General features: G+C 30.0%; 1 protein-coding gene across 1 annotated transcript in view; it reads left to right on the top strand.

Annotated features, from left to right (window-relative positions):
- Parp1 (Poly-(ADP-ribose) polymerase) overlaps positions 1-27177 on the top strand; it is a 53997-nt gene extending 26820 nt beyond the window's left edge. The window contains exons 16-25 of the mRNA XM_016050164.3: positions 10046-10244; positions 10330-10452; positions 15586-15669; positions 15752-15874; positions 17024-17257; positions 20387-20539; positions 21597-21724; positions 21811-21872; positions 25371-25485; positions 26990-27177. Of these exons, the coding sequence (XP_015905650.1) occupies positions 10046-10244; positions 10330-10452; positions 15586-15669; positions 15752-15874; positions 17024-17257; positions 20387-20539; positions 21597-21724; positions 21811-21872; positions 25371-25485; positions 26990-27062 (1294 nt within the window). The 3' untranslated portion in view covers positions 27063-27177. The remainder of the gene's footprint in view (positions 1-10045; positions 10245-10329; positions 10453-15585; positions 15670-15751; positions 15875-17023; positions 17258-20386; positions 20540-21596; positions 21725-21810; positions 21873-25370; positions 25486-26989) is intronic.
- The last annotated feature ends 794 nt before the right edge of the window (positions 27178-27971 follow it).

Below are 27971 nucleotides of genomic sequence, written 5' to 3'. Positions count from 1 at the left end.
TTTAATAATAATATATTTTATATTGCACTCTTTTTCTGAAAGCTTTTGAGCTCCCATTCAAAGAAATCTGTAAATTATTTTTTCTCAGCAAACCAACCAATCACGCATTTCCCCCCATCACTAACAGCAATGTTTGTCGACAAATTGTTACAATTCTTGCATTAATGCTAATTGTTTCTATTTCATTTTAACCTTTTATAGTATATTTTTATTTTGAAAAAAGTTTTTTTTTAGAACTAACTGTGTATTAATATCAAATTTTACGGTTTTGTTGGTAAATATTAGTTATTTGATTCAAAATTCGAATTGTATAATTATCACAATATCGAAAGTTCGTAAATGTTGCTTGCATTCCAGAGATGATGTTTCAAAACTATTCCTCATTTTACCTAAAAAAGCTGACAATGACTAAGGAATATATAGGAAACATATTAAATGATGTATATACATAAAATATAATTTTTTTTATTCATATGTGTTTAGACAGGAGAAGGAAAACGAAACTTCGTGTTTTAGTTCTGCACTGTACAAGATTCCAGTTGTTCAAACAAAAACAATTAACTATGCTAAACTAAAAAACTGTGTGTTTAGACTGGAATTCTTTAAATGTTTTAATTTCAAATAAGAAAAAAAATCAAAAAAGTATGAATTTTAAGGAATTTTATCTATTTTGTTTCTTCTATAGAGTATAGAACAAAAAATTAGACAATTTTACATTTCTGACATTTATTTTTTTATACTGAATCTCTTAAAATAAAAATGCTATTTCAAGATACCATTATTTAAAAATTTGACTTAAGATGTTGGTTTAAGGAAAATATGATCAGTGAATTTTATAAAAAGCTCTGGTAAGATGAAATACAGTATAATGCAGTATACAGTACAGCTTTATATTGAAATGTAATTACAGTGATTCACAAAAGTGTTGATACACTTATAACTTTCAATGAAATAAGACTTTCCATTAATTAAAATTAATGTTTCAGAATGTATATTTAATGATAAAAAATGTGTTCTAATCTTAACATAACTGAAATATTTTAAATGACAATATGAAATATTTTAAAAACAAAGGAAAAATTTATTTTTAAGGAATCAATCATCAAAAAGTGACAAAAACTTTATCCCTCAAAAGTCATCATACACTTTTAAAGAAAAAACTCAGTCTATTAGTAAATCTAATTTTTCGTTAAATTAACATTTAGTGGAGTTTTCTTTAGCATCTACAATAGCTTTTATAGGTTGAAAATATGTGTAACTAGTTGTTTTTTTTTCAGGTGAAATTCGTGCAGAATATTTTTTTAAAATTTTTACAGAAACTTTTACAACACTCAATTGCAAATTTATGAATTTTTCCACAAAATTTATAATTTTAATCTCTGATATGAAGTCCTTCTTTTAAGCATTTTATCACATATTGCACAGTTCAATTGAATACAGTAAACTAATTTAACATATTCATTACTGATTTGCCTCTTATGAAGACAAATAATCAAATTTGGTCTATTTTATTACGACCACGAGTCATTTTTAAATGATAAAATAAAATATTACGGAGTTAGCAAGCAAAAATTAAAATATAATTTTGCTATTATAGGTTTGATACTAGCTTGCTAATAAAGAAATGAAAAATAATTAAATAAAAAAAGCAATTGACGATAATTTTAATTCTGAGATCCAAAGCATTTAAATGTACGATGACTTTCGTGGGGTAACATTTTTGTTACTATTTGATTAAAAAATTAACTTTTGCTTTGTTTTTAAAATATTCCGTGCAGTTTTGCTAAGAATAGATTATGCATCATATTATCAAATACCCATTGTGAAATATTCATTTTAATTATTGAATTTTTATTTCCTATTTCAATATAAGTTATAAGGGAGTGAGCACCTTTGGGAGCCACTGTAATTATTAAAAATTATTAATATATAATCACCTGAAGCGGTTTTCTTTTCCTTAATGAAAATATATTAAACAATACTTATCCAAGGTTTTTTTGGTTATTCTGATTTTGTCATTTTGTAGGTACACTTTGAGCAAATACTACTTAAAGTAACACATTAAATTCAATAAAAACAATTAAAATTATTCAATAAAAACAATATATTCTGCAAGCTAAACATATTATTTTCTTCACGTCTTAATTTTTTAAAAATTAATGTTGTGCCAGAACATTAAAAAATAATAAAAAAATATCTTGTAAAAAAATAAAAAATTTTTTCAAGATATGTTTAAAAAAATGACATTTTGAATAAGATATTTTATAATACAGACACTTTTCTTGTACAGTCGGCAAAAAAAAAAAGATATCACCCTGAATAACTTTTGTTCTAATGATCGGATTTTCACGATTTAAGTGTCAATCTTAATCGTTCCTGGGAGTGCCCTCAAATATGCTAATTAATTAGTGCTAACTATTAATTAAGTTACGAAATCAGACACAAAAACGTACTTTCTCTGAATAAACATGCATTTTTTTTTACATATTTGGAATCCTGACCCTTAAAATAGGGGGGGTAGACAAAATTTCGAAAAAAATGGGTTGTAAATTAGGTCGCAATAAGGATTTATATATCTGGCGATGGTTTAAAAATATGCCAAATTACCTCGCCATAGAAGGGGAAATAATTTATAACAACCATAAAGAAACTGAATGAATGACAAGATGGGAAAAGATAGTGCTTCTCGTTGCTAAGCAACCAAAAGAATTTTTCGCGTTGCTTTCTGGGCTTTTTTTTTTTTTAAATCTCCTTTAAAAAGGAAATTTAAATAAATTAATAAATTATTTTTGATTCTCCAAGATTATAGAATCTTTGACTTTTTATCTGACATTATTTATTTTTTTAAAGCTGTTTTAATGTAATTTGTCGGACAGTTTTGAATTAAAACCAATTTTCATAAGTTATCATAAATTTATGAAGAGTTGTAGGGTTAAATGCTTTTGCCCCTCACTTCGAGTTTCTTAGGAAAGGAAAAAAAAGTGATCAAGCAAAGGTGGACCTGAAAAAAGATAGCTATTCTGATGCATAATCGCAAAATTTTATAGAAATCACGGTATTTATTTTCGATAAAATTGTAAAACTTAATAAAGTTTATATGGCATTTTAAAAGTATTTTGATATATATATATATATATATATATATATATATATATATATATATATATATCAATATTATAATAAATAAAAACAAAAAAAAAACACGAAGAAAATTACGAGTTGATGTTATTTACACACTCCTTTCGTTAGTTCTTTAAAAAACATGATTAAAAGAAAATTAGGTTTATAATACCCTTAATTAAACAAGAGTAACAATTGTTACAGTTTTTACAATACTTTTTCAACTCTGACACTCTTTTCATGAGATAACTTCCTTTGCCAACGATTTTGTCCCTTTTTTTTTTGTTAATTGAAACCAGCTTACGCATTCTTGTAATTTTTACATTTTATTTTTGAAATTTCAATCTCGAAAGACATGCATGAAGTGACGCCTAGTCCAAAGAATCTAAGTTAAATAGTTGTAAGGCCGATTATTACGAAAACAATTAACTACTCTGGTTCAATGAAACAATTACAGTAAAACTTGTGTAAGTTGATCACTTCATGTGCATTGTTTTAGTGGCCAACGTAGACAAGTGGTCAACTTATAGAAGGGGTGGGACATTGTTTACTTTTTCGTTTCCTACATGTTGCTATACATTTAAATTTTTTTTTTACTTGACTTAAAAATTTGATTTACAGGGATGAGATTTTTCCGCTTTTTAGCGGATTTCCGCTTTTTTCACTTTTATCTCTTGAATTTCAGCTTTTTTTTTTTTTATCAAAAATTCAGATTTTCTAAAAATTTCACTTTTCAGAAAATTCACCGATTTTCAAAGAGAAACAGAAAATTCAAATTACATAGCTACCAATCCTTTCTCATTTTTACTTATTTTAGCTATTTTCTCCCCTTTTACACGCAGCAGATAAGATTTTCCAAATTTGTTACCCGCCCTCCAGATAGATCGGATTTTCGTAGTTCAAACGACGCTGCTTCCGACAAGCCTTTTTTGAGGTCCCAAGCTTGGAGTCTGCTAATATCTCAATTCTTATTCACACGATTTTAATATCAAACATAGCTTTTCATATAACGTGTTGCGATTCTTATTCACGTGATTTGAATATTGTACGTTGCGATTCTTATTTACGCAATTTAAATATCGATATTGTGATTCGTATTTACGCCTTTTTAAAAACCTATGTATCGATTCGTATTCACGCAAGTTTAAAATTCTATGTCTTGATTTGCTCGTGCGGTTTATAATATCAAACATTGATTTTTGTATTTATACGTGATTTTAAAATAAGGCATTGGGATTCGCATTCAAGCATTCTAAAAATTATGCATCATAATTCTTATTTATGCAATCTAAAAAATACGCATCATGATTCGTATTTACGCGATCTAAAAATTATGAATCGTGGTTTGTATTTAAGTGTTTTAAAAATTCTATATCCCAGTTCGTATTTTCTCATTTTCAAGTTTCATATTCATGTGATTTCAAAATCCATAATTGTTATTCATATTCACGCTATTTTAAGATCAACTATCGCGATTCTTGTAAGAAGTAATTTTTTTTTTTAATTAGTTACTATAAAGGTGACTGTTTTTCTAACAACGATTATTAGTATATGTAAGTGTTACAACATCTGAAAAACTAGAAGAGAATATATTCAAAACTTACATTCTGTGCTTGCAAAGAAGAAAAAATAGGATTTGTCACAAGATTATTGAAGATAGACTAACAACTAAATATAGAAAACATAAAAGATATAGCAAACAAAAGCAATCACAGGGTTGCCACTCCACAGGGAGAACAGGGCAAACCTGGAAAATACAGGGAATTTAAAAATCGACTAAAATAACAGGGAAAATACAGGGAATTTGGATTTTTTCTTTACAAACTGGGAAAATACAGGGAATTTTGTTTCTATCTTTTGTCTTTTAAAAAATGGTGACTACTCAAAGCGTAATCTATAGGATATTTAACCATGATATTTCAGCTATACTAAACTATTTCATTTACTATAGCATTATTTAAGTATGTTCAGCTGTTTTTCTAGCAATTAAAACTAATATATATAGTAAGCCCACTATAGCTCACACAAGAGCTCAGTAATTGTTGTTTCCTCTTAATATATCGCTTATAATATGTACAGGGAAAACACAGGGAATTTTTTTGTCAGATTTGAGTGGCAACCCTGAATCACTTAAAAAGGAATTTAATTTAATTTTAATTGCTGTTATTTATGCTATAAAATGCATAATTCTTATCAAATAAAAAACAATTATCTAAACAGTTGCTGATTGTCATGTAATTTTTCAAACTAAAATAGCAATTTTTGTATGTTATAAGGAGTTACTATATATTTCTACTTCACTGTTATTGATATGTTTTAGAGGGCTCTAGTTAGATTAGACTATAATATGAACATAATGATTCGGTCCATTGTTAAAGTTTTTTTTTCCAATATAATTTAAAAAGTAATATTACTGACATATTTGCTATAAATCACTTAACAGTATTTATTAAAAAAAATTAAATATGTTAATGTATATTCTCAGTAGTTTTAATTTGCTAAACCAGGTAGTTTTTCAAGTAATAATTGTCTCTTATGTGAACTGAGGAAAAATATAATTTCCAGCTTTATTTTTTCAATTGGTAATTTTTTTTTTTACTAAATGTTAAGTATCAATGTAATCATTTATATAATAATAGATTAGTACACAATTGTATGTCAACACATTATTTATTACCTTAAACTGTCTGAAATTTATTATTAAAGGGTTGCGCTTGCGTAAAATTTACTATCGTGGAAATTCAGCTTTTTTGCCTTTTGGCTAATCTCATCCCTGGATTTAGCAAATGGCCAAATGAATATCTCAAGAAATGTGTTTAAACCTAAACGAACTTCAATTTGTTACACAGAAATAATTTTAATATTTAACTAACTTTTTTAAAAAAAATTATTTTGTTAGTTATGCATGTGAAGTGTTTAATAAAAATAATTTCTTAAAATATCAGAACACGAAAACATTGAAAACTTTAACAAAACAAAATTATTTTAACACTTCAAAATTTATTCTGTTATTACTACACATATAAGCCTATTTGCTCACTATTGCAACTGGAAGAGCAACTTTTCAACTAACACACCTGTTTTCAATGAATGGTCAAAAGCTGAGTCCCTACAGTTTCCCCAGATGGTCAACTCACAAAAGGGTTTAGATTAGCTTTTTACACTATTTCACCAAACAAGTGAAATATTAACATACATTGCAAAATGACAGAAACTTTTCTGAATTTTTTTTTCTGGTCAACTTATGAGGGTTTTAGAATAGAATTTCATAATACTCCTAGACAAAATTAACTTATTTCAGTGGTCAACATACAAGATAGACAGGTGGTCAAGTTACAAAGGTTTTGCTTCTTTATTATGTAGGAAAATTTCCGTTCTTGATAATTGAGGTCAACTTATTCAGATGTAAAACTTACAAGTGTGGTCAACTTGGCAGGTTTCACTGTATAAATAAATCATTAATATTCTTGTTTTTTTATTACGAAATATTAGGAATTTGTTTACATAATTTCTTCAAAACGTGTGTTAAAACTATGATTATAAGTTATTTAAGAAGAAGAAAGTCAAATGGAGTAAAAGAACAATTTTTGAGATGATGATTCTAAAAATAGCACGTTTTTCTAATCTTTTTACAATTTTTTATTTTAGTAGTTGTTTAACAAAACGAGGTATATCAAACATTTTCCTGATATAGTAATATTTTTTTGAACTGTGCAAAAGTTGAGAAATCATACAAACAACTTTTAAAGCAAATATTTTCAACTTTTTAAGACAAAAGGGTTAGCGCACAAGATTTTCTTTGAATGTTGAATTAAAATTGCATGCCCATAGTTTTTTTGTTCATTTAAAAAACAAAACAATCTGTTAAATTTTTCCCCTGTGCGCACATACGCATTTACTTTTCATTACTCGAATAAATAAGAAGCAATAAAAAAAATAAAATTAATAATTTATCTTCATTTTTCGTAAACAATAGTATTTTTAGTAAATAGTCAGCTGTTCTGCTTCGAATGATATTGTGTGTGATCAGTAGAATATTTTTAATTTCTTAACAAGATTTAATTCTCAGATAGCTGGCAATAATTCTAAGTTTTCTTTCAATAAGAACTTAGCAATAATTTAAAAAGTAATTTTATTTTAAAGAAAAACATAAATTAAAGTACTTAAACGATTGATTAATATATAATTGGACAAAAATATACATAATAGAATTTAAAAAAAATTGCATTAAAATTCAATAAAAAAGTTAGAAAAATAATTCTGCGAAACACGCACAGACAGGTAATTTACAAATTTATTTTAAGATTAAGGCGATATATAAGATGTAAAGAAGTTTTAAAAAACTCTACTCTAAACTCAGCTGCACGACAGCCCATGGAGGGCCAAGGCCTACTGTGCCCATCTCAGTTTTCTGGACCTAGGGCTCTGGGGTGCAGGAACAGATGTTCCGTTCAGGTGGTCAGCCGAACGCGGAACCCCCAGTGTTTAGTTCCCAATCATGCTTGGTACTTATTTATCGACCCACTGAAGGGATGAAAGGCTGAGTCAGCCTTCCCCGGCCCGAGGAACGACAGCGCGAAGCGCTACCGCTCAGCCACCGGGCGAAGTTTTAAGATGATTAAAAATGTTGAGTACGCATTCGTATTAATAATTATAAAATATATATTCAAGAAATTGATAAATACAGTACAGAACCCGTTATCCGGAAATCAGAAAACCGGAAAACCAAAAAACCGGAACGAAATTCGATAAATTTTACCGCAATTTAAAAAAAAATTTTTTTTTTCCTAATAGGATTTTAGGATTTTTCTTTCTTTTTTGAAAGATGTTTACCTTACCATCATTTCAGAAATAATCATTAGTGTATTACCTCATCGTTTTTTCTTATTTTTAAGATTATTTCCAAATATTTATTTTTTTTAGTTGGGTTTAACACTAAAAAAACGGCTTTTTGTAGAGATTCAGAAAACCGGAAAAATCAGTTATCCGGAATAGCGATAGTCCCGATCGTTCCGGATAATCGGTTCTCTACTGTATATTATTCCAAATCTATGCATACGTATGTATATTATTGAAATTGTATCAGTTATTGAAAAAGAAAATCAAAAATTAAAAAATAATCACATTAAGTAAGCACAATCTGGTGCATAATCATATTCTATCAGAAGCACGCCTTTATAAAACTAGACATTCGTTGAATAAAGTGTTTTTTATTCAAAATGCTTTATTTATAATTTCTTTACTAAATTACAAATAAATTATTAAATGACTAAAAAGAAACATCGTATTTTATAGTTTGAAAGAAATAAAAATAAAAGGATTAGCAAACGATTATTAGCGAAAAAAATATGAATGAAATTTTACACTACGCGCGAGAAGTCAAGTTCCTCGCAAGTTTATCACATTTTAATATTAATCGCCCCATTTAATCATTTTTTTATTGTCGCCAAATTATTTTTTCAAAAATAATTAATTTTAATTTTTTTTAGCTTCTAATAAATAAAAACAGTTGAAACTTTAGATTTTTGTATTGAAAAATATGTAGATTATTATGGTATAAAAAAATTCATACCTTATAATTCAAAATTTTTTCATCCTCAATTTAATTAAATAATAAAAAATAATTAATAATTACTAAAAATTATTTTTTTCATGAAATTATCTTTGGGTAAATGAGTTTTATGAGTGGGCGCAATTTTCTTCAAATTGATTCATTAGTTTTGAAAATATGACTAAAAACGTAAAAAGTGAAATTAACATTAACGGGTACGAACTTTGGATCGCTCTCCTCACCAAACTATGGGGACCATATTTCCCAGATTGCGGCTACCCCCTATATTTTGAAGCTTAGAAATCCAAATATGTAAAAAAAAAAATACATGTTTATTCAGAGAAAGTACGTTTTTGTGTCTGATTTCGTAACTTAATTAATAGTTAGCACTAATTAATTAGCATATTTGAGGTCACCCCCGGGAACCATTAAGATCGACGCTTAGATCGTGAAAATCCGATCATTAGAACAAAAGTTATTCAGGGTGATATCTTTTTTTTTTGCGGACTGTACACATCCTACACTTTATAAGAAAAAAGGAGAAAAACGCAAACCTGGAAATTTTAAGATTTTTACCTGGAAAACCTGGAAAAATCAGGGAAATTTGAAATCTGTTTTGAGTGGCCACCCTGACTGATGAATCGTAAAGGTGTACTCGTATTGTCTGTCACCTCCATCTGCTTATTGTGTGTGGTAGGGCCACATACTGACTTGATCGGAAGACTTCGTGTTATCCTTCTTACTCACCTGACCTTTAGTCATTAGATTGCTACCTCATCCAGTTTTCCTGGATAACTATCTTCATCAAAATTGGCCATCAATGTAGCAGACTTGCGCTAAGCAGTCTGACTCTTTTGCGTCCCACACTCCCCAAGTTTTATCACAAGAGAATTGCTCAACTGAAAACATGTGGACAAGAGATGCCGGATGCCGATGGAGCTTACTTTGATGACTAACAATAGGCTACCCTTTCTGTAGGTTGTTTTATTTTTTTCATGCTGGGAAACTTTGTAATCCTCCTTACTCACCTGACCTTTTGCCATTAGATTTCCTCCTCATCCATTTCCTGGATAATCATCTTCATCAATGAAGCAGACTTGCGCTAAGCATTCCCAGATGTCTCGAACCACCAGAGTTTTTTCAATCAGAGAAACTGAAAACATGTTGACATAAGATGCTTTTAAAGATCTCTTAATTAGTTACCTTGTAGTTGTAAGACACTCACTTGGCAATCAAAGATGTAGATAATCTTTATTTGGTAGATAAATATTTATTTACCTTTGAATCTACGATCAGTTGAGCATTGACTTTTAAATACAAATCATCTTAATTTTTTAGATGAAATTTTGACTCTACTTTTACGAATTCTTTCAGGTATTGGTTATTTAGGTCTTGGGGACGAGTAGGAACAACTATCGGTGGTAATAAACTTGATGCTCAGCCTACTGCCAGTGATGCCATTTCTGAATTTGAAAGAATTTATTTAGAAAAAAGTGGTAATCATTGGTGGAACAGAAAAAATTTTGAGAAAAAACCTGGATGCATGTATCCATTGGAAATTGATTATGGTCAGGTAATAATATTTTAACTGATAAGTTATTTTAGTTCAGATGTAAGCTAGATAATTGCTAAAAGATTTTTCTTTTTGTTTTTTATAGGATAGTGAACACTTAAAAGAACTTAAACCTGGTGATAATTCCAAACTACCTAAACCTGTTCAGGAATTAATATGTTTACTATTTGATATTGAAGCAATGAAGAAAGCTATGGTAGAATTTGAGGTTTGTATTTTTTTCTTGGTTAATACTGAATTAGTTGAAATAAGCGTTATGTTGTTCGTATTAATATTATATTTTATTTCAAATCTTTTAGTTTTCAAATTTTACAATGTAATTAGACGTACTTGGAGTGATGTACAATTTTCTAAATTAGTTATAAACAGACCTTAGTTATCTTATTGTTCTAACGCACAGGTATTTTTAAACCAATTTTTTTAAGCCTTAATGCTATCACAGCATTTCTCAATAACATATTTCATTGCTCTGATATTTCCCAGTTCATTGTTCTAATATTTGTTAATTGCAAATTTCATTTGTTTGCTATTCCAAATGCTGAACCAAATCAAAAATGACATTTGGCTAATATCAACAGCAAAAATACAGTGTAACGTCGCATATCTGGGCTTCCCTTTTCCAGAAGGGTCGATTTCTCAGACTCTTTTTAGCAATCAAAAGAAACAAACATCTCTTCTTCCCATATCTTTAAAAAAAAAAGTATCTTGACAGGCTTTCTCTCCTTTTCTAGCTTCTAGTGAGTTATGCATGAAACCTATAAATCAACAAAAAGGGGAAGAGAAGACCGTCCATTGACCGTTAATGACGCTTCTCCTCTGAATTGCGGGAAAAAGAGGGGGATTTGTTTTCAAAAGAGTGCAACTGAGTCCCCCCCCCTTCTTTCCTGTGCAGCTGGCTAGTAAAAGAAGCATTTCCTGGAACCTTTTTATTAGAGTATTAGGGAAAGGGTAAACACGGCAAGCGTTAACATGGAGAGGGAGTCAAAATGGAAAATTTGAATAGGTCTAAAAGGATACACGTCCTTGAAAAACGTTTGTTCTTCCTCATACCATTTAATATTTAAGAGGCGGGGGAAAAGGGGGGATAATGTTCTTTCTTTAGCAGATTTTTTCAGTCACATACAAGAAAAAATAAAGAGAACCCAAACTGCATGTTGTGTCTTAATGCAGGGTTCCCACGGTCCTTGAAAGTCCTTGAATTTTTTTTTGCTAAATTTAGGTCCTTGAAAGTGCTTGAAAAACGTCTTAGGTCCTTGAAAAACTTGATAGGTCCTTGAATTTGTCCAAAACTGCCGGCGGCCCTTTTTATAAAACACCTGCGGATCTTTCTTGTTCTTTCTGTTTTGTTCCCGAGCTCTCTCACGTGTTTTTTTAACTCCACCGTTTCTAACCGGGCCTAGTGTCTTGGTGTCTGCCAAGCGCGTGGAGCACAGCAGACAATCAATGCGTTCGGGGCGAGACTCCACTTCATCTTCTGTCGCATATGCTTAGATCTTCTCTTTTCTTATCGAAACTGGAATAATCTCGAATTTCGTAACAATATGTACCTTGTAGTTTTCAATAAATTTGCCGTTTTACCATCCGCACTTGTCCTTTCGTTTGCGTCATTTCAAAACTTTATTGTAAAGCGTATTCGCAAAGGCACGGCTTCGTATTTGTGTTATGTAGTTTAGACTAGTTATGCCTGGGAAGTGCTATTTTAATCCCCAATGGATGGATAATCAAGCTTATAAAGAATGGATTTTATCGATGCCCAAAAAGAAGTTCAAAGTCAAGTGCCGATTATGCATGAAGGAGATCAATATCGCGAAAATAGAAGAATCTGCTCTTAAATCACACATGAAGGAAAGGTAAAACAAAAAAGCAGTCTCGTGCCTTGAGTTCTCTTTTTCCAAAGACATCAACATTTAATTCATCTGGTGTAAATACTCCTTCAACATCGTGTGCCCCATGTGAAACAGAAACTTTAGTGGCCGAGGTAACATTGTCTTCAAAAGGAATGTGCTTGATGCTGAAATTCTCTGGAATCTGAAGTGCATCACTAGTAATTATTTATGTAACTCCTGCGAAGGGATTAGTAAATTGTTCTCCAAAATGTTTGCTGATAGCTGTATAGCCAGACAATTTTTTTGTAGTGCCACAAAGTGAGCCTATTTGGGCTCCTTTGGATTGGCACTATACTTTAAAGGGATTCTTATAAATGAGCTGAAGAATGTTGATTGCTACACTACTCTTTGATGAGACGTTAAATCAGTCTCTACCATCTAAGCAGATGGACATTATGGTAAGGAATTGATAATAAAGTTTGCACTAAGTACCTTACCTCCCAATTTATGGGTCATGGAACTGCAGAAAATATTTTGTCCTGTTTTTACAAATGCATGGATGATGGTTAAAAGCTCTCTAAAATACTTCAATTATCCATGGATGGACCCTATGTCAATTGGAAATTCTATTAGAAGCTTCAGTGTGAATTAAGAGAAATATTCCCACCAGATCATTTTCATTGGCAGTTGTGGATTACACATAACGAATAATACTTTTAAACATGGTGAAAATGGGATATGTTCCTTCTAATTTTTATTTTCAGAAAGAATTGTTGCTGCATAACATTTAGAGAAGGTTGTGTAAATTATGGATGAATAATTTCAGAAACGATGTTTAATAGAGGAGAGGAGGGGGGTTATGGAATTGTCATGGAATATGGAATACCTAAGATTTAGCTCTGTCTTTCATGCAGCCTTCACATGGAAATACACAGGATTAACCTTCCGTTAGTCGCGCACTTGTTTCCGACATGGTTAATCGCGTTGCACCTGTGAGGTGTTTCTGATTTTTTGAAAGCCAAATGAAATTTTGTCTAGTTTAAATAGTTAATTGTTACCAATTTAAGACTCTTTAGAGAAATAAATATCAAAAAACTTATTTACCGAAGTACCGAAGATAAATTTTTCTTGCTCCCGCGTCGGATCTCTTCCTCCATCACAAGATGTTCAACCAATTAACGCAAGAAGGTTCTGCGGTTTTTTACTCCGTAACCATTTTCTGTGTATATAACTTGACCATTTATACCTGCTACGTTGAGTAGGACTGAAAATGAGATAAAATATATATTTTTAATTCATAAAAATATTATATCCATAATACTTACGTCAATGGTCGCGCTGCACCTGAGGGGTGATTTGAGCGGTTCCAAGTCTCCTTCGGCATGTTCTAAAGTCGGTTTTGCACGGACATTTGAGTAATCCAAAGTTAGAAACATAACATTAGGCTCGACCCCCCGAAAAATCTATTGACGGCAAAGGAGGTGAAAGTGCAGTAGGGATGCACCTGTGAGGTGCGCGCGACTAACGGAAGGTTAAAGGATTTCACCATTAACACCTCATTACCATTAGTTATAGATTATGCTGAAAATGATTTTGTGAATTAATATGTAAAACCAGTAGGGTTGTTTTTAAAAAAATATAAATTTTAGTCCATAATACATATACTCTCTTCTCTCTATATAGGCAAAGCATTTAGGTATTATATTTGAAATTAATTATTGCCACAACAGGCATTGTTGCTTCTAGTAAAATAGAAGAGAATAATTTTTAAAATTGGTCTTAGATTAAGGTCCTTGAAAATTTTGTTGAGGTCCTTGAAAAGTCCTGGAAAGTCCTTGAATTTCAATCTCATCATAGAGTGGGAACCCTGTAATGCTTGATGGATAGCCAATGATCTGAGAGAAAATAAGAATTTGTTACTTCCCCGCCCTCAACTTGAACGAACTCCTCTTTACGCATATTTTCACTATATAAATAAGGAGAAAATTAATTTTTCTCCTCCACCTACTACTACCTTATTGAATGACTGGAATTTCTGCTTCTTGCTTGAATCGTTCTAGTTCAAAATGACGGAGAGAGCAAATAATATTTTCACAACTGTCAAATTTTTTTCGTTTTCTATATTTTACGAAATAATAATTTTTTTTCCAATATTATATTTTTTATTGATACAATATCATTCTAATACTAAAACATTATTGTCCGAAAAATAATATTTATTTATTTTTTGCTTCTTAGATTCAGATCGTTTATTTGATCCTTTTAAGCTTTGTTTACCTTGGGGGTCTATTATACGGAAAAATCTATTATCCAGACTTCCAGAAGTCCCACTGATTCCGGATACACGACTTTCCACTGTAATTAAATAAATAATTGCATTAGAATTAGTCAGTATAATTTTTTTTTTAAGAATGCAGGCAAATAAGTTATATATTTTGATGATTTCTTTACTTTAAGACAAATTTATAATCAAATAAATGTTGGTAAATAGATCTAACTTTGCATATAATTAAAACTTGTAAAATTTAAATTAGCCTTAGTGTCTTACAGCAAGTTTTAGCAATTTATTGTGATATGTTATTTATTAAAACTCTTAATAAGTTTTAAGCTTTAGCCCTTTGACATATCATTTCTTGATGCAGAAATTATCTTTGATTGCACTGTAATGAACAACTTGCAACGGAATGTTGACAGAGATGCCAACTGCTCCAAACACGTCAAAATAATTATTTAAAAAAAAAAAAAAAAAAAAAACGGTAAATAACCAAAAATTAAATTTTGCAAATATTTGACTATTTTTGCTTGCTTTTTAAAAGGTATAGCCTGACATAACTACTAAAAAATTGCGATTTATATAAGCCTATGAATTATTTAGAAAAAGTGATGGATAAAAATCTACTAAATTGAATTTATTAAACCAAGAATCACAATTGATAAACTACTGCTTTAAAATATTTATTTGCTGTCTAGAGCAAATTGGCATCTCCGGGTTGAAGACATCTGGGACACGTCAATTGTTTTGACATAAGAAGCAAATGCATTATGCTTTGTATGTCAAGGGGTTAAACTTGTACATAGCACACTGTACGTAGATATATTAGTGGTGATTCTTCAATTTTGCAGATACTTTTTTTAATATTTATTGTAAGATAGAAAAAAGTAACGTGCACATAAAAAAAAAGTTTGCAGTGGGGGGGGATACAAAGCAGATGACATAATCATGATTTACGCAAGGTAGAAGAAAGTCAGCATTTGGGCCACTTAAACCCAAAGATTAGCGATCTAATCGGTAGCGATTGAGCCTACAATCAGCTGGGTTTTTTACAACTCAACTCGACTATCGTTTTACAACGAAAATAGACTATAAATAGTTAACTGATTTTATATATTTCATAACTTTTTTCTATTATCGAAAATACTATGAGCTTGCAGATACTTTTTGATTGTGTGTACAGATACATAATGTTTCTATCTTACTATGGTATGCATTATATATATTGGGAATTTACTTTTAGATTGATTTAAAGAAAATGCCACTTGGAAAGCTCTCTAAAAATCAAATAAAAAATGCTTACAAAGTCCTAGGAGAAGCACAAGAGGTAAATAATTTATCTCTTTATCCTTGTTTATAGCCTATTTCTTTCAGTGTTTTTATTCTAAGTATTTATTTTTATTTTTTAGATTATGCTTACTGGTGCTAATACAGCTAAAATAATAGATGTATCAAACAGATTTTATACACTTATACCTCATGATTTTGGAATGAAAAAACCAACACTATTAGATGATGAAGACTACATAAAGGTTAGTTCTGATATTTTCAGTGAATGCATTTTATCCGGAAAAGAAAATCCTTAAAAGGATTCTCTTAATTGATGATTTATTAAAATAAGAGGGTTCTGTTGAATGACCCCTTTTCCTTTTTGAAGTATAATAGAAAGCATAATATGTATGTATATGAAAGCGTAAAATGTATTTGTTGAATTGTGTTATATGATAATTAACGTCAATCTCATATACCACAATGTTTTCTTCTAGGTTGAATGACATTTTGAAAAATAAATGCTTAGTATGTTAAATTATATTTATAAGAAAAATAATAAATAAATGAAAGCGAGCAGAAGATAATTTGAACAGTTTTTCTTCTTTTTTCCCCTTATGATATGAAGAATTAGCATGCAGATGTAAGATAAAAATAATGTTAATAAATGACCATTTAAACAATAAATTAATCCAATTTTATAAGTTTAAAAAAAAAAAAAAACCTAAAGGAGCAGAATTAAGTAAATTTTTTATTGAACACATCTATAATTTAAAGTGAAATAAGTCCCCATTGCTGATATTCTTTTTAAACGCCATTAATATTCAGTTCCATTAATATTTATAGTTTATTTTTTGTCACTTTTGCTTTTTAACAACTTATGTAGTTTCATTTTTAGAAAGTATAAGTATTTAGCTATCAGAAAAACAGCGAGAAAAGTAAAAAAAAAAAAATTTTACTAGTGTTTTTGTTAGCAGATTGCAAAAGTAAGAAATATATATGTATATTTTTTTTAAATGTTAATTTTTAAAAAAAAAATTTTCTGATCATTAAAAAGTAGGAATTTTCTCTAGATTATTGCGCTAAAAAGAAAAAAATAAGCGCATAAATTTTATAAGGATGTGATTTGTTGTATTAAACAATTTTGTAAAATATTTGGAAGTTCACTGAAATAGTTAGCTCATTCAAAATAATAGTACTTTATAAAATATTTTCTGTATGCTCTGTACTCCCAATGTGGCATTTTACATTAAATTTGACCATAAACTTTCCAAAGAATTTTGTTACAAAATTGAAATGGAAAAATGGTAATATTTCTTAGTCTTGTATGATTGTAATTATTTTACACTACAATAATTGAACCTCATAAAAATCCACATATTTAGTCTAAACAATTATATTTGTGTTTCCAGTCAAAAATTGAAATGTTAGATTCCTTGTTAGAAATTGAATTCGCATACAGCTTGCTTAACGATGACGGCACCACATCAACAGCCAATAAAGATCCCGTGGATGAACATTATGAGAAACTCAAAACTGACATTGAAGTCCTTGACCCGAAAAGTGAAGAATTTCAAACTGTTCAAACATATCTTAAGAATACTCATGCAAGTACCCATAATCATTATGGATTGAAACTTAAAGATGTAAGTAATATATTATTAATCATTCACTATATGTCGAATATACTTCTTGAAATTAAAACTTTTGTTGTGCTAAATTTTAAAATTTTTTGATTGAATGCTCAATTTTTGATTAAGACTAATTTTGTTAATCTTGATCTTATCACAAATTATTGATAACGAATATTATTAGCATATATCCTCTTATTTGAAATGTATTATTTATGATTTTTTTAATGATCATACTGTGTATGACTTACAGTAGATAACTCCTTAAATTTCATTTTATTAATTCACTATTAATGTCAAAAATTATTTTCACTTTTAATTTTATCAGAAATATTTAGATTTGTTTAAAATTAATGTTATCGATGACAGCGCATAATTCCAGGCAATATCCAATTAGACAGAGCTTGCTAAAGGCTTGGTTTCTTAGGACTGGATGCCGTCAGCTGGAAATCAGCACTATCCTCTGATTGGTCAATTTGTGAGTTTGATAGTATACGTCATCGGACGATCATCTTTAACTACAATTGCCATCCAACTCAACTTCAGTTGGATTACAACTTGACGTTAACCACAGAAGCAATGGTGGACAGCTTCCAACAGCACATTGAAATCATCCAAGATTTTGATTTTGACCTTAAACATAGCTTCTTCATTAAACATAGCACTCTTCATTTAGCTCAGCTATAATGTGTTTTTTCTTGGACAAAGTCATTATTTGTTCTCTAAAACACTGGTCGACCAAAGCAAAATCAATACAAATTCAAAATAAATATTTGTTTACATTATTAACTCATGCGCAGTGGGAGATAATGTCTGCGTTGGACCGACTGTTCACGCTGAGCTAACAAAAAAGTATTTTTTCGGCGTCAGCTCTACGTCAACTTTCCGCTGGCACCCAGATAAGGCGCTTGTCCTAAGAAACCAGACCTTAAAGTGGATCTCGCAATGGACTGATTGTAAAGATGCAGCTCCCTATAGAACACCTAAGTCCACCACCATTGGTTGCAATTAGTTAGCGAGTGGATGATTGCTTTGATATGTCTGCACATGGGCTGAGTATCGGTCCTCATTAATTACCGTTAACTATCGGTCCTCATTAACTATGTTCTACCGTAAAAGTGCTTAACTTCACATTCAGGGCATAAGGCCTCCAAAGGGAAGAAGCCTCCTTCACTGCTGCAGAGGAACGAAATTGTAATGGCGTGTATTCAGATCATCCTCTAGGATGTTGCTAATAGCCCACTGGGCAACTCTAGTGTGAGGTAGTTAAAGACTTCTACACGCCAAAGTGGGCCCACTAGAATTAATCTACTTTTTCTAAAAATGGGTATTTTCAAAATTTTCACTTCTAAATACTTGTAAATTATTGTCATTTAAGCAAAGACTTCCAAACAACTGAAGATAAATTAATTTGATAAATATAAATTGAAATCCATTCAACTTGTTTTAAGAGCATACAGACCTGCCTCTAGATGGAAAAATGAAGCAGTTGTTTCTATAAAGGGGATTGGAGCTCGTAAAACCTAACATGTTTTCAATTTATGTTAAATTATTATGTTTCAATTATAAAATTAACGTAACTAGTGTTTAACAATGGAATTTAATTGTAATTAGATCAAACTCCTTCATTTATGAAAAATTATTGAATTTTCTTAAACAAACTCTATGATATAATTTATAAATTAAGTTTATACATTTTTATAGAACATAAAAACTGCTGTTATTTTATTTAGTATTATCTATGAAGCTAATAAATGATAATTTTTTTTTAATTGCAAGAAAAGAATTAGTCTTAGAATATTTCCTTAATAAGTAAAGTTAAATGCTGAAATTGAAGTTCAAAATTTTTTTCTTCTTATTTATTAAAATAACATGATGAAAGAAGTTAAGGGGGGGGGGAATTATAGATGAACAAGTTTTTATATTTTACAGCTATGGAAGCACTAAATTTTTAATTATAGAAACAAAATTTTTAATTATTTGGTTAGGTCAAATAAATTTCTTTTTTCTGCTAATAAAAAATGGTTCATTTATAAGGGTATATTAGAAAAATAATTGCTCAGAAAATGAATAAGAATTATATATGAGATTTTTCTTTACTATGTCATGTTAAATTAAGTCTTATTTTATGTACATATAGGTCCTACTAATATCCAGGCATCATAAATCATTGCACTTTTTTTATTAGGCTTAGTTTAATACTATTTAGATTTATTGCAATAAATATTTTCCTTAAAATTTTTATGAGATTAAAAAAAAAAGCAATTATGCTTAAGGCACATAAGTTTATATAATGACAATTTATGAGTGCAACTAATATCCAAAATGCTTTGCTTGTCATAGTAACATCCTAAATAAAATAGTCTAAAATTATTTTTCAATGTTATCAACCTATTCCTACTGAGTATAAAATACCTATAAATTATTTATTTATTCATATTTTAAGTGTATATAATCCAAATATCTATCATTTCTTAAAATTATACTTCACTATTATTATGTTTTATTTTTATTCCAAATTAAAGACTTAAAACTAAAAGTAGTATTTTATTAAATAGGAATTTATTAAAATAATAATAATAATAACTATGTTATGAGGCAACTGGACAAATTGATTAAGTTTAAATTTTATTTCAATAAATTCTGGACCTAAGTCTATGTTAATATAATAAAAATATGCAGATTTTTTAATTGAGTATGAGAATTTTATTTTTTGTGCAACAATCTGTTTTGTCATTTAGAAATAAAAATAATTGCATAGCAATCTAAAATCTAACAGGAAAAGGTTACATTGCAACAAAATAAGTTTTAAATATTTAACTTACTTCGTAGAAGCAAATCTTGGAATTTCATTAAGGACTCAGGAATAAAAATCTAATAAAATAGGTGATGGCACACTACAGGAAAGGAACTTTTTTTTAAGATGAATTTATCAGCTTCTACTGTGTGTCACTTGCAGTAGACTACTCCAACACACAGTAAAGACCTTATAGTTAAGTTACTATATAAGATGATTTATGAAACTATTTTTTACTCTTTATATTCCTTGTGAATAATTGTTTTTGAATTAAATCACATTCAAATTTTTCACATAAATATTTAAGAAAATTTGTTTTTACAATATTTTTCATTCATATTTTTAAGGTTTTCAAAATAAATCGCCATGGTGAAGAAGAAAGATATAAAGAATTTAAAAATCTACATAATAAGAAGTTGCTATGGCACGGTTCCAGACTTACAAATTTTGTTGGTATTTTGTCCCAAGGGTTAAGAATTGCACCTCCTGAAGCACCAGCAGTAAGTTGTAGTTTTTTCTTTATTTCAAGACTATGATGTAAATTATATGTTGTATGCTTTTGTCATTCTAGATAGTTTATTTAAGATTACTGTTGGCTGCATTTTTAAATCATAAGTGCATTGTTTAAATTATGGTAATTTCACACCAACAAAATCACATTTATTTTTGGCTTATTAACAGAACTAGCAAAATGGTTTAAAAAAATACCAACTTTGCACTATTTGCATCATATATTTTTTTTTTAAATTTTGAAAATTCTTAAATTTTTTACAGTTTTGTAATTTTTAAACTGCTGTGAATTAAGAATTATTTTTGTTACTCTGTCCAGCCTTTAATGGTATTTTAGAAAATAAAATTTAAGTTATTTAAAAAAAAAAAAAGCTTTCTGAGAATTGGAAGCTTTAATTTTTCGTGGAAGAATAATTTTTTGAATTCCTTTTCAGCAATTTTTGTACCAAATATCAAGAATGTATTCTTATTATATCATAAAAGAAAACATAATTTATTGTCTAAAAGTGGAAAACCATGCAGATATGCTATTTTAATTACTGTTCTGGTAAAAAAGTAACATATTCTTGCAATGTTATGTTCTATGTTAAATAATGTTTTAATTTTATGAACTAAAATCATACTATACTTAAATAAAATAAGGATTTTAAAAACTACATGGAAATCAGGGCAATAACTTCTGAAATTTTTTTTCAACAAATCATTTGAATTTTAGATGAATTCTCGATAATCAAAAGTGCCAAAAGCAATATATTAAAATTTTTGGGACTTTATAATATTGCACTAATATATATATTTAAAAGGTTATTCCATCATACTCAAATACAGTAGGAAAAATTATATAACGCTTTGACATTCTTTTCAAACTTGCAAATAATTTGCTGCTAAGTATTGCTGTTCATAGTTTTCACCTTTTTGAACTTTTCTATACTGATTTAAATGTTTTGCCAATGAAATATGCCTCTGTAAATTCTTTTTCCTCCCCAAATTTATTGAACATGCATCAAACTTGATATTGAAAAATCTATATTTATCTGTTTATTTTAGACTGGTTATATGTTTGGAAAAGGAGTTTACTTTGCTGATATGGTTTCCAAAAGTGCTAACTACTGTTATACAAGTCAACAAAGTTCTACTGGTCTTTTACTCCTATGTGAAGTTGCCCTAGGGAATATGTAAGTAATAATTAACCCGGGATGTGTGCAGTTAGAAATATTTATGCTCTAAGTGTTGAGAATACTAATTTATTTATCTCCTACAGGTATGAGAAATTGAATTCTGAATATGTGACGAAGTTGCCAAAAGACAAGCATAGTACCAAAGGTAAGGCTTTAAAAAAAAGTTTCAAATGTGCTGTTTAAGCAGAAATTTAATTATTTGTCTCGTGACTAAATATTTAGTGCATGTCACATTTCTTCCATAAACTCAAAAATAATAAACAAATTTTTGTTAAAGGAAGAAATGCAATATGTGCTAAATTAACAAACTTTTTTAAAACAATTAGTGAATATAAAAAATACTAGCATAAAAACTATTATTAAAAAGATTTTAAAAAAAACTCATATTTTTTTTACTGATAAGGACACTTATTAACAAAAATGTTGTTAAATAAACTCATGGAATGTATTGTCTCGAATATTGGAATATTGTCTCGAAGGCTAGGAAGCGCCTAAATATTATTAAGTGTATCGCTGGTAGGGATTGGGGAGCAGATGCAACTACTCTTAGGACTTCCTACCAGGCTCTTGTTAGACCAATTCTTGAATATGGCTATCCTGTCTACTGCTGTGCTTCTCAATCTAACTTAAACAAATTGGAAAAGGTTCAACTGAGCGCCGCTCGCATCATCACTGGACTGAAACGTAGCTGCCCTTCAGAGATTGTTCTTTACAAAGCAGATCTGCAACCTCTTAACTTCAGAAGGCAAGCTAATTGAGTGAAATATTACAATAAACTTTCCAGTTTAGACCAAGGCAATTTAACTGCTATTTACCTAAATAATTGGACCTGCAATCAAAGGCTAAAGAAAAACAGTCCTTTTAGTCATGTTAAATCACAACTGTTAATCGCTGAAAATATTGAACCTCTTTATCTTCATAGCAATCTTAGTACTTGCTTGGATCTTTCCAATGTTAGTTTCCATGAAAGCCTCCCTACCATGCTTGACAAGAAAGATTGTGTGCCTGACTTCCTCAGACAATTGTCCCTAGAAATCATCAATAAAATCCCTCCAAACGACATCAAAATATTCTCTGGTGGCAGTAAAATGGATAGACAGACTGGCAGTGGGGTATTTATTGAAACACCTCGAGAGAACTACACTCTTCATCAACGAAACCCCGATTTTTGCTCCGTCTTTCGAAGCGAACTAATTGCAATCGACAGGGGACTAGAGAAAATCTTGAGTGAAGGGCACCTTGGAAATACTTGGATACTATCTGACAGCCGTAGTTCAATTCAACACCTCAAAAATTGGGCCCTCATTGGAGATAAAACCAGTTTTTTGATCTTACAAAAAGTAAAGCTCATCTCCCAACAACATGAGGTCCACTTTCAATGGATCCCGTCCCATGTCGATATCCACGGCAACGAGTTGGCTGACACTCTTGCAAAGAAGGGACTAGACCATCCAGTCCCCTCCACCTCAGAGCTTACATAACTTGAACTTTTTGCAAGGCAAAAGGCCCAGAACAAACAAAAGTGGCTGCTTCCACCTATTCACTACTGGTATGAAGCAAAAAGACCAGGACTCTCTCTATCTCTTCCTGGTGACAGGCAAACCAACACCTGCTTATCCCGACTGGCCAGTGGACACCTGAAAAGTCTCACATTTTCTGCAAATCAAAAGATCTTTCCTCTTTGCCCTAAATGCCAACAAAACCAGGCATCACCTGAGCACATCTTGAACTGTTTAGGGCTGGATTGAAACGACATTCATTCCTCTCCCATTCTGGTTTCGGATTTTCTTAATATCAACGGATTCATTGATCTGGTCTGACCCCGTCAGACCAGATGGGAATTAGCAACAACAACAACAAATCTCAACTGGATTGTGTGAAAAAATGTCTTCATTATAACAATAAAGAAAAGATTGCTTCAATTTGACTAAGTCTTTAATAACATCTACCGTATATTCCGGCGTATAACGCGCCCCGGCGTATAACGCGCGCCCGTAATTTCTAATACTTTTTTTAAATTTTAAGATATACTCTTCCCAAATGTAATTTTCCAAAAGGTATTTTTGTTCATGTCCACGAAAAAGGCTGGATGGACGAAAATTGTACTGAATTGTGGGTAAAAAATGACTGGCAAATCCGTCCTGGTTGCGTAAGAAAACCGGAAAACCTTTTAGTGTGGGACATGTTTAGGTTCCACCTTACAGATAATACAAAAAAATTGTTGAAAGAATGTAACACCGATATAGCAGTTATTCCGGGCGGATTGACACCATTAGTATTGGACGTCTGCTTAAACAAACCATTTAAAGCCTATTTAAAAAAACAGTGGAACACTTGGATGTTGGAGGGCAAGAAAACCTTTACGAAAGGAGGACATATGCGTCATGCAAGTTTGGAAACAGTGTGTGAATGGATATTAAAAGCATGGGATGAAATTAAAGCCTGAGATGGTTAGAAAATCATTAAAAAAATGCAGCATTTCAAATCATCTGGACGGATCAGAAGATGACTGTTTATTTATGGATGAGGGTAACACAGATGATGAAGACGAAACAGATTGTGATGACGTGCCTGAAGAAATAAAGGAAGTCTAATATAATGAATTACTTATGTAATAACGAAAATCAATAAAGTATATAGGTAAAGGTATGTTATTTCTCTAAAATAAAAGTATTTTTCTATATTTAAATTTTTTAATCTATAATTTTTTATATTCGGTGTATACCTCGCAGCGCACCCGTAAATTCCAATGTTATTTTTTGTATTAAAAGTGCGCGTTATACGCCAGAATATACGGTATCTCTATCAAAATCAACAGTTGTCACTACTGTTCAGGGTGTTCACCATTTTTGTTATGTTATTTTGTTTCACTTCTCAAAATCTACTTTACTTTCAGGTTAGGAATGTGTGTACAAAATACCATTCTGCAATACGACATAAGTTGAAATTCTGATTAACAATAAGCTGAAAAAGTTAAAATTCTGATTATTAGTTTGATTTAATCTGGTTTTAAAGTTAAATGTGGAAAAAAGCATTTTATGAGTTTAAAGCAAATCTTTTTTTATGTACCAGTTTTTTTTTTTTTTGAAAGAAAAAACATTTTTAAAGCATTTTAGGACAATTAAGCAATTTTTATATGAAGCAATGTTTATTGGAGGGCCAGTAACTGTAAAAATTTGGAGGAAAGCTTTATAATTATAAAATAATTCTAATGGAAAAAATTAAAGTTCCTTTTCTTCCCCCTGCAGTATTGACTCACAAATAAAGAAAAAATGTGTTTGTAGTAAAAGTAAGAGGTAATGGTAAAATCAATTTGAGTTTCGAAAACCAACTTTAAACATAAATATGTTAGCTCTTCTAACTGTCTGTTTGAAATTGTCTGTTAAAAGAACTATATTATTTTATTATTTAATTTAATAATTTGTTGTAAAAAAGTATAGAGTTTGAAAAATAGAGTCATCACAATTATGGACCTCCAAAAATTAGAACAGGTATATGAAATGAAATAAAAGTTTAGACTTAGAAAAAAAATATTAATGAAATTTTGAACCCCACCCTTTTTTTTTTAACTTCACCAAAAAGGTATTGTTAAAAATTTTATTTTATTGAAGATAGTAACTAACGTTTAGTTATTTTTTTGCAGGTTTAGGACAAACTGTGCCAGATCCAAGTGATAAAACCATGATAGGTGATGTAGAAGTTCCTTATGGTAAACCTGCTCCAAGTGGCATTCAAAGAAGTGCACTTTTGTACAATGAGTATCCTTTATATAATTTTTAAATCATTTAATATAAATTAATCTGAACTATTATTTTTAAAAAAATATCCTATCTATATAATGAATATACTGGTTCGGAAGTAATTAAAGCAAAATATTGTGATTTTGTTATTTTTAATTAAAATCACTTGATGCTTTTATATCAGTAAGTCTCTATATTTAGTCTTCCAACAATTAATTCTAAATCAGAATGAAAAAGTGTATCTTTATTTTGACAAGCCATTTTCTATTTATTAATATTTGTTTTATTACTATCTGTTTATTAGTTTATATGTATAACATAAGTTATACATATAAACATATGTTTATATGCATATATATGTTTATATATGACTTGTAGGTCCAACAAAGAGTTAAAAGAAACAGTAAGTACCAGATAAGATTCTAAAATGTCCTATTAAGTAGGCAATTCTTGCATCTAATATGATAGCTTTAAATAAAATTATTAGAGTAAAGGGTAATTGTATTCCAGTTTTTTCGTACTATCCTTCCGGTTTTAAAATCTAGGAACAGGGCATATGACTTTTCTATTGATTCACAAACTTCCTAATCAAAATCTTGTATTCAGGGTTGTCATAGGCAACTAAAATGCGACTATTTTCGGCCTGAGGTGGCTGGCAACTTTCCTGTACCCCTACCGATGTTTTGGGTTGACAACCTCCGATGCGAGGGAGTTGCATAACACAATTAACTTCATTTTTTAAAAAATAAAATAGAAATTGAATATTTTAAATTGCAAATTTGAGTCATCAGTTTTTAATTCGCTTAATTTACGGAGATTCCATAGTAAATATGCTTTGTTTTTTTATCGTCTTAATGTGTATTGGCCTGGAAAATTCAAGGGAAAAATTAAATCTTTTTGAGCTGGACCCTGTATAAAAACAATTTTACCTCTTCCCTGCACAGAGCATTACATATAGAATTCAATCTTTGCAATTTAAAAAAATAAAAAAGACTTATAGTTTGTCTTCAGTAAGAACTCCCTCCGCCACAAAGTCTGAAGCCGTTTGCTGCTACGGTAACAAGAATAACGCATTGCAGAGAGGGGAGCTTCTCTTCACTCTCGGGTTAGCACGAGACCAGAGAAAGGGATCACCTTTCTCTTGCCAAATGGAGCCAAAACCTGTCCTAAACAATGACCCCGCACCCCAACTTGGAATAGTTATATCTTGTTACCTTAGTCACCGCCACCTGTCTTGGCAAATGGTTTAGGCAAACTATAAAGAGTGACCATTTAGTTTGTAATTGTAAGTAAGTGACTTTTCCCCATCTAAAAAACTTCAATTTGGATTACCGAGATCAATTTGGATCCTAATTACAGTTTTGAAGATTCTTGTCCTTTTGCTGTGTTATTTAAAACCTGTTTAATCTTTCTTTTTTATTATTTTTCCTTCATGAACAGTGGAGCAAATAAGCGAGGATTAATTTTTCCATATGATAAATCTTTTGTTTGAAATGCTTGATAATTCCTTAATTTTTATTAGATATATTGTGTATAACGTCAACCAAGTAAACATCAAGTATTTGTTGAATGTTGATTTCAAATGGAAGTATTGAGCTTGCTAAAGAAAAATTTTATGAGTACCTGAGAAAAGACTGTTAATTTGTTGCAGCTGTGTTTTATTTGTGATATTGAAAATATTATCGGGAATAAATGTTTTTTTTTTACAAAGCTGTGATTATTCATCATTTTAATGCATTGAACGTCAGTGGAAACTATTAAAATTAATTGTTTTGACACTAAAGCATATGAAAATCAAATGTGTTCACATTTTTGGGAATATTTTTTTTTTGCGACTCAATATTTGTGAGATAAGTAAAAAAAAAAAATTTAAAAAAACCACTTAAGGGATCCTGTCTGTATCAAAACTGCAGAATCATTAGTTTTTAAAATTAGTATTTCATTAATGTAATTTGAATATAAATAAGCTTAATTTTTTAATGTATGCTCTGTCAATGATGCCAACTGTGCGATCAGCGAACGTTTCAAGCTAAAATTCTTGTTTTAATTACACCTGTATGCTGAAGGAACTGACAGCCGCTAGGTAATGAGGTTATCGAACACAGCGTCATATTACGTCTTTTTTAGTTATTTGTCATGGTTTGCAGTTTGCATGTATTTTTTCTATACGAGAATATCATAACAGTTTACTTTTTGTTATGCTTTGTTGGCATAAACAGTATGTAAGAGTTTAAATAGAATTGTCTCTAATACTTAGGTGTTTATTACTACCATTTGATTTTTTTTCCTGTTAATTTGTGTCTTCACTATGGTTGACCAGCCATACTGGCGAAGTTCGTCAGGATCCATTTGGATCCCCCGCAGAAACTCCTCTATTCCATAGAGATTATTGGTGTGGCCAAAGCTGTTTTAGATACTTTTAGACAAATTTAATTTTCTTTGCACTACTGGACAAGACAACAACAACTATGGTTGTCTTGTATTCATTATCCTGAGTTAATGAT

Source organism: Parasteatoda tepidariorum, chromosome 3 (assembly GCF_982258835.1).
Source record: "Parasteatoda tepidariorum strain Cologne lab strain chromosome 3, Ptep-v5.0, whole genome shotgun sequence".
Classification (NCBI taxonomy): Eukaryota; Metazoa; Arthropoda; class Arachnida; order Araneae; family Theridiidae; genus Parasteatoda; species Parasteatoda tepidariorum.
Note: the sequence above shows the minus strand (reverse complement) of the source record. Positions and strands in the feature narration are given on the sequence as shown.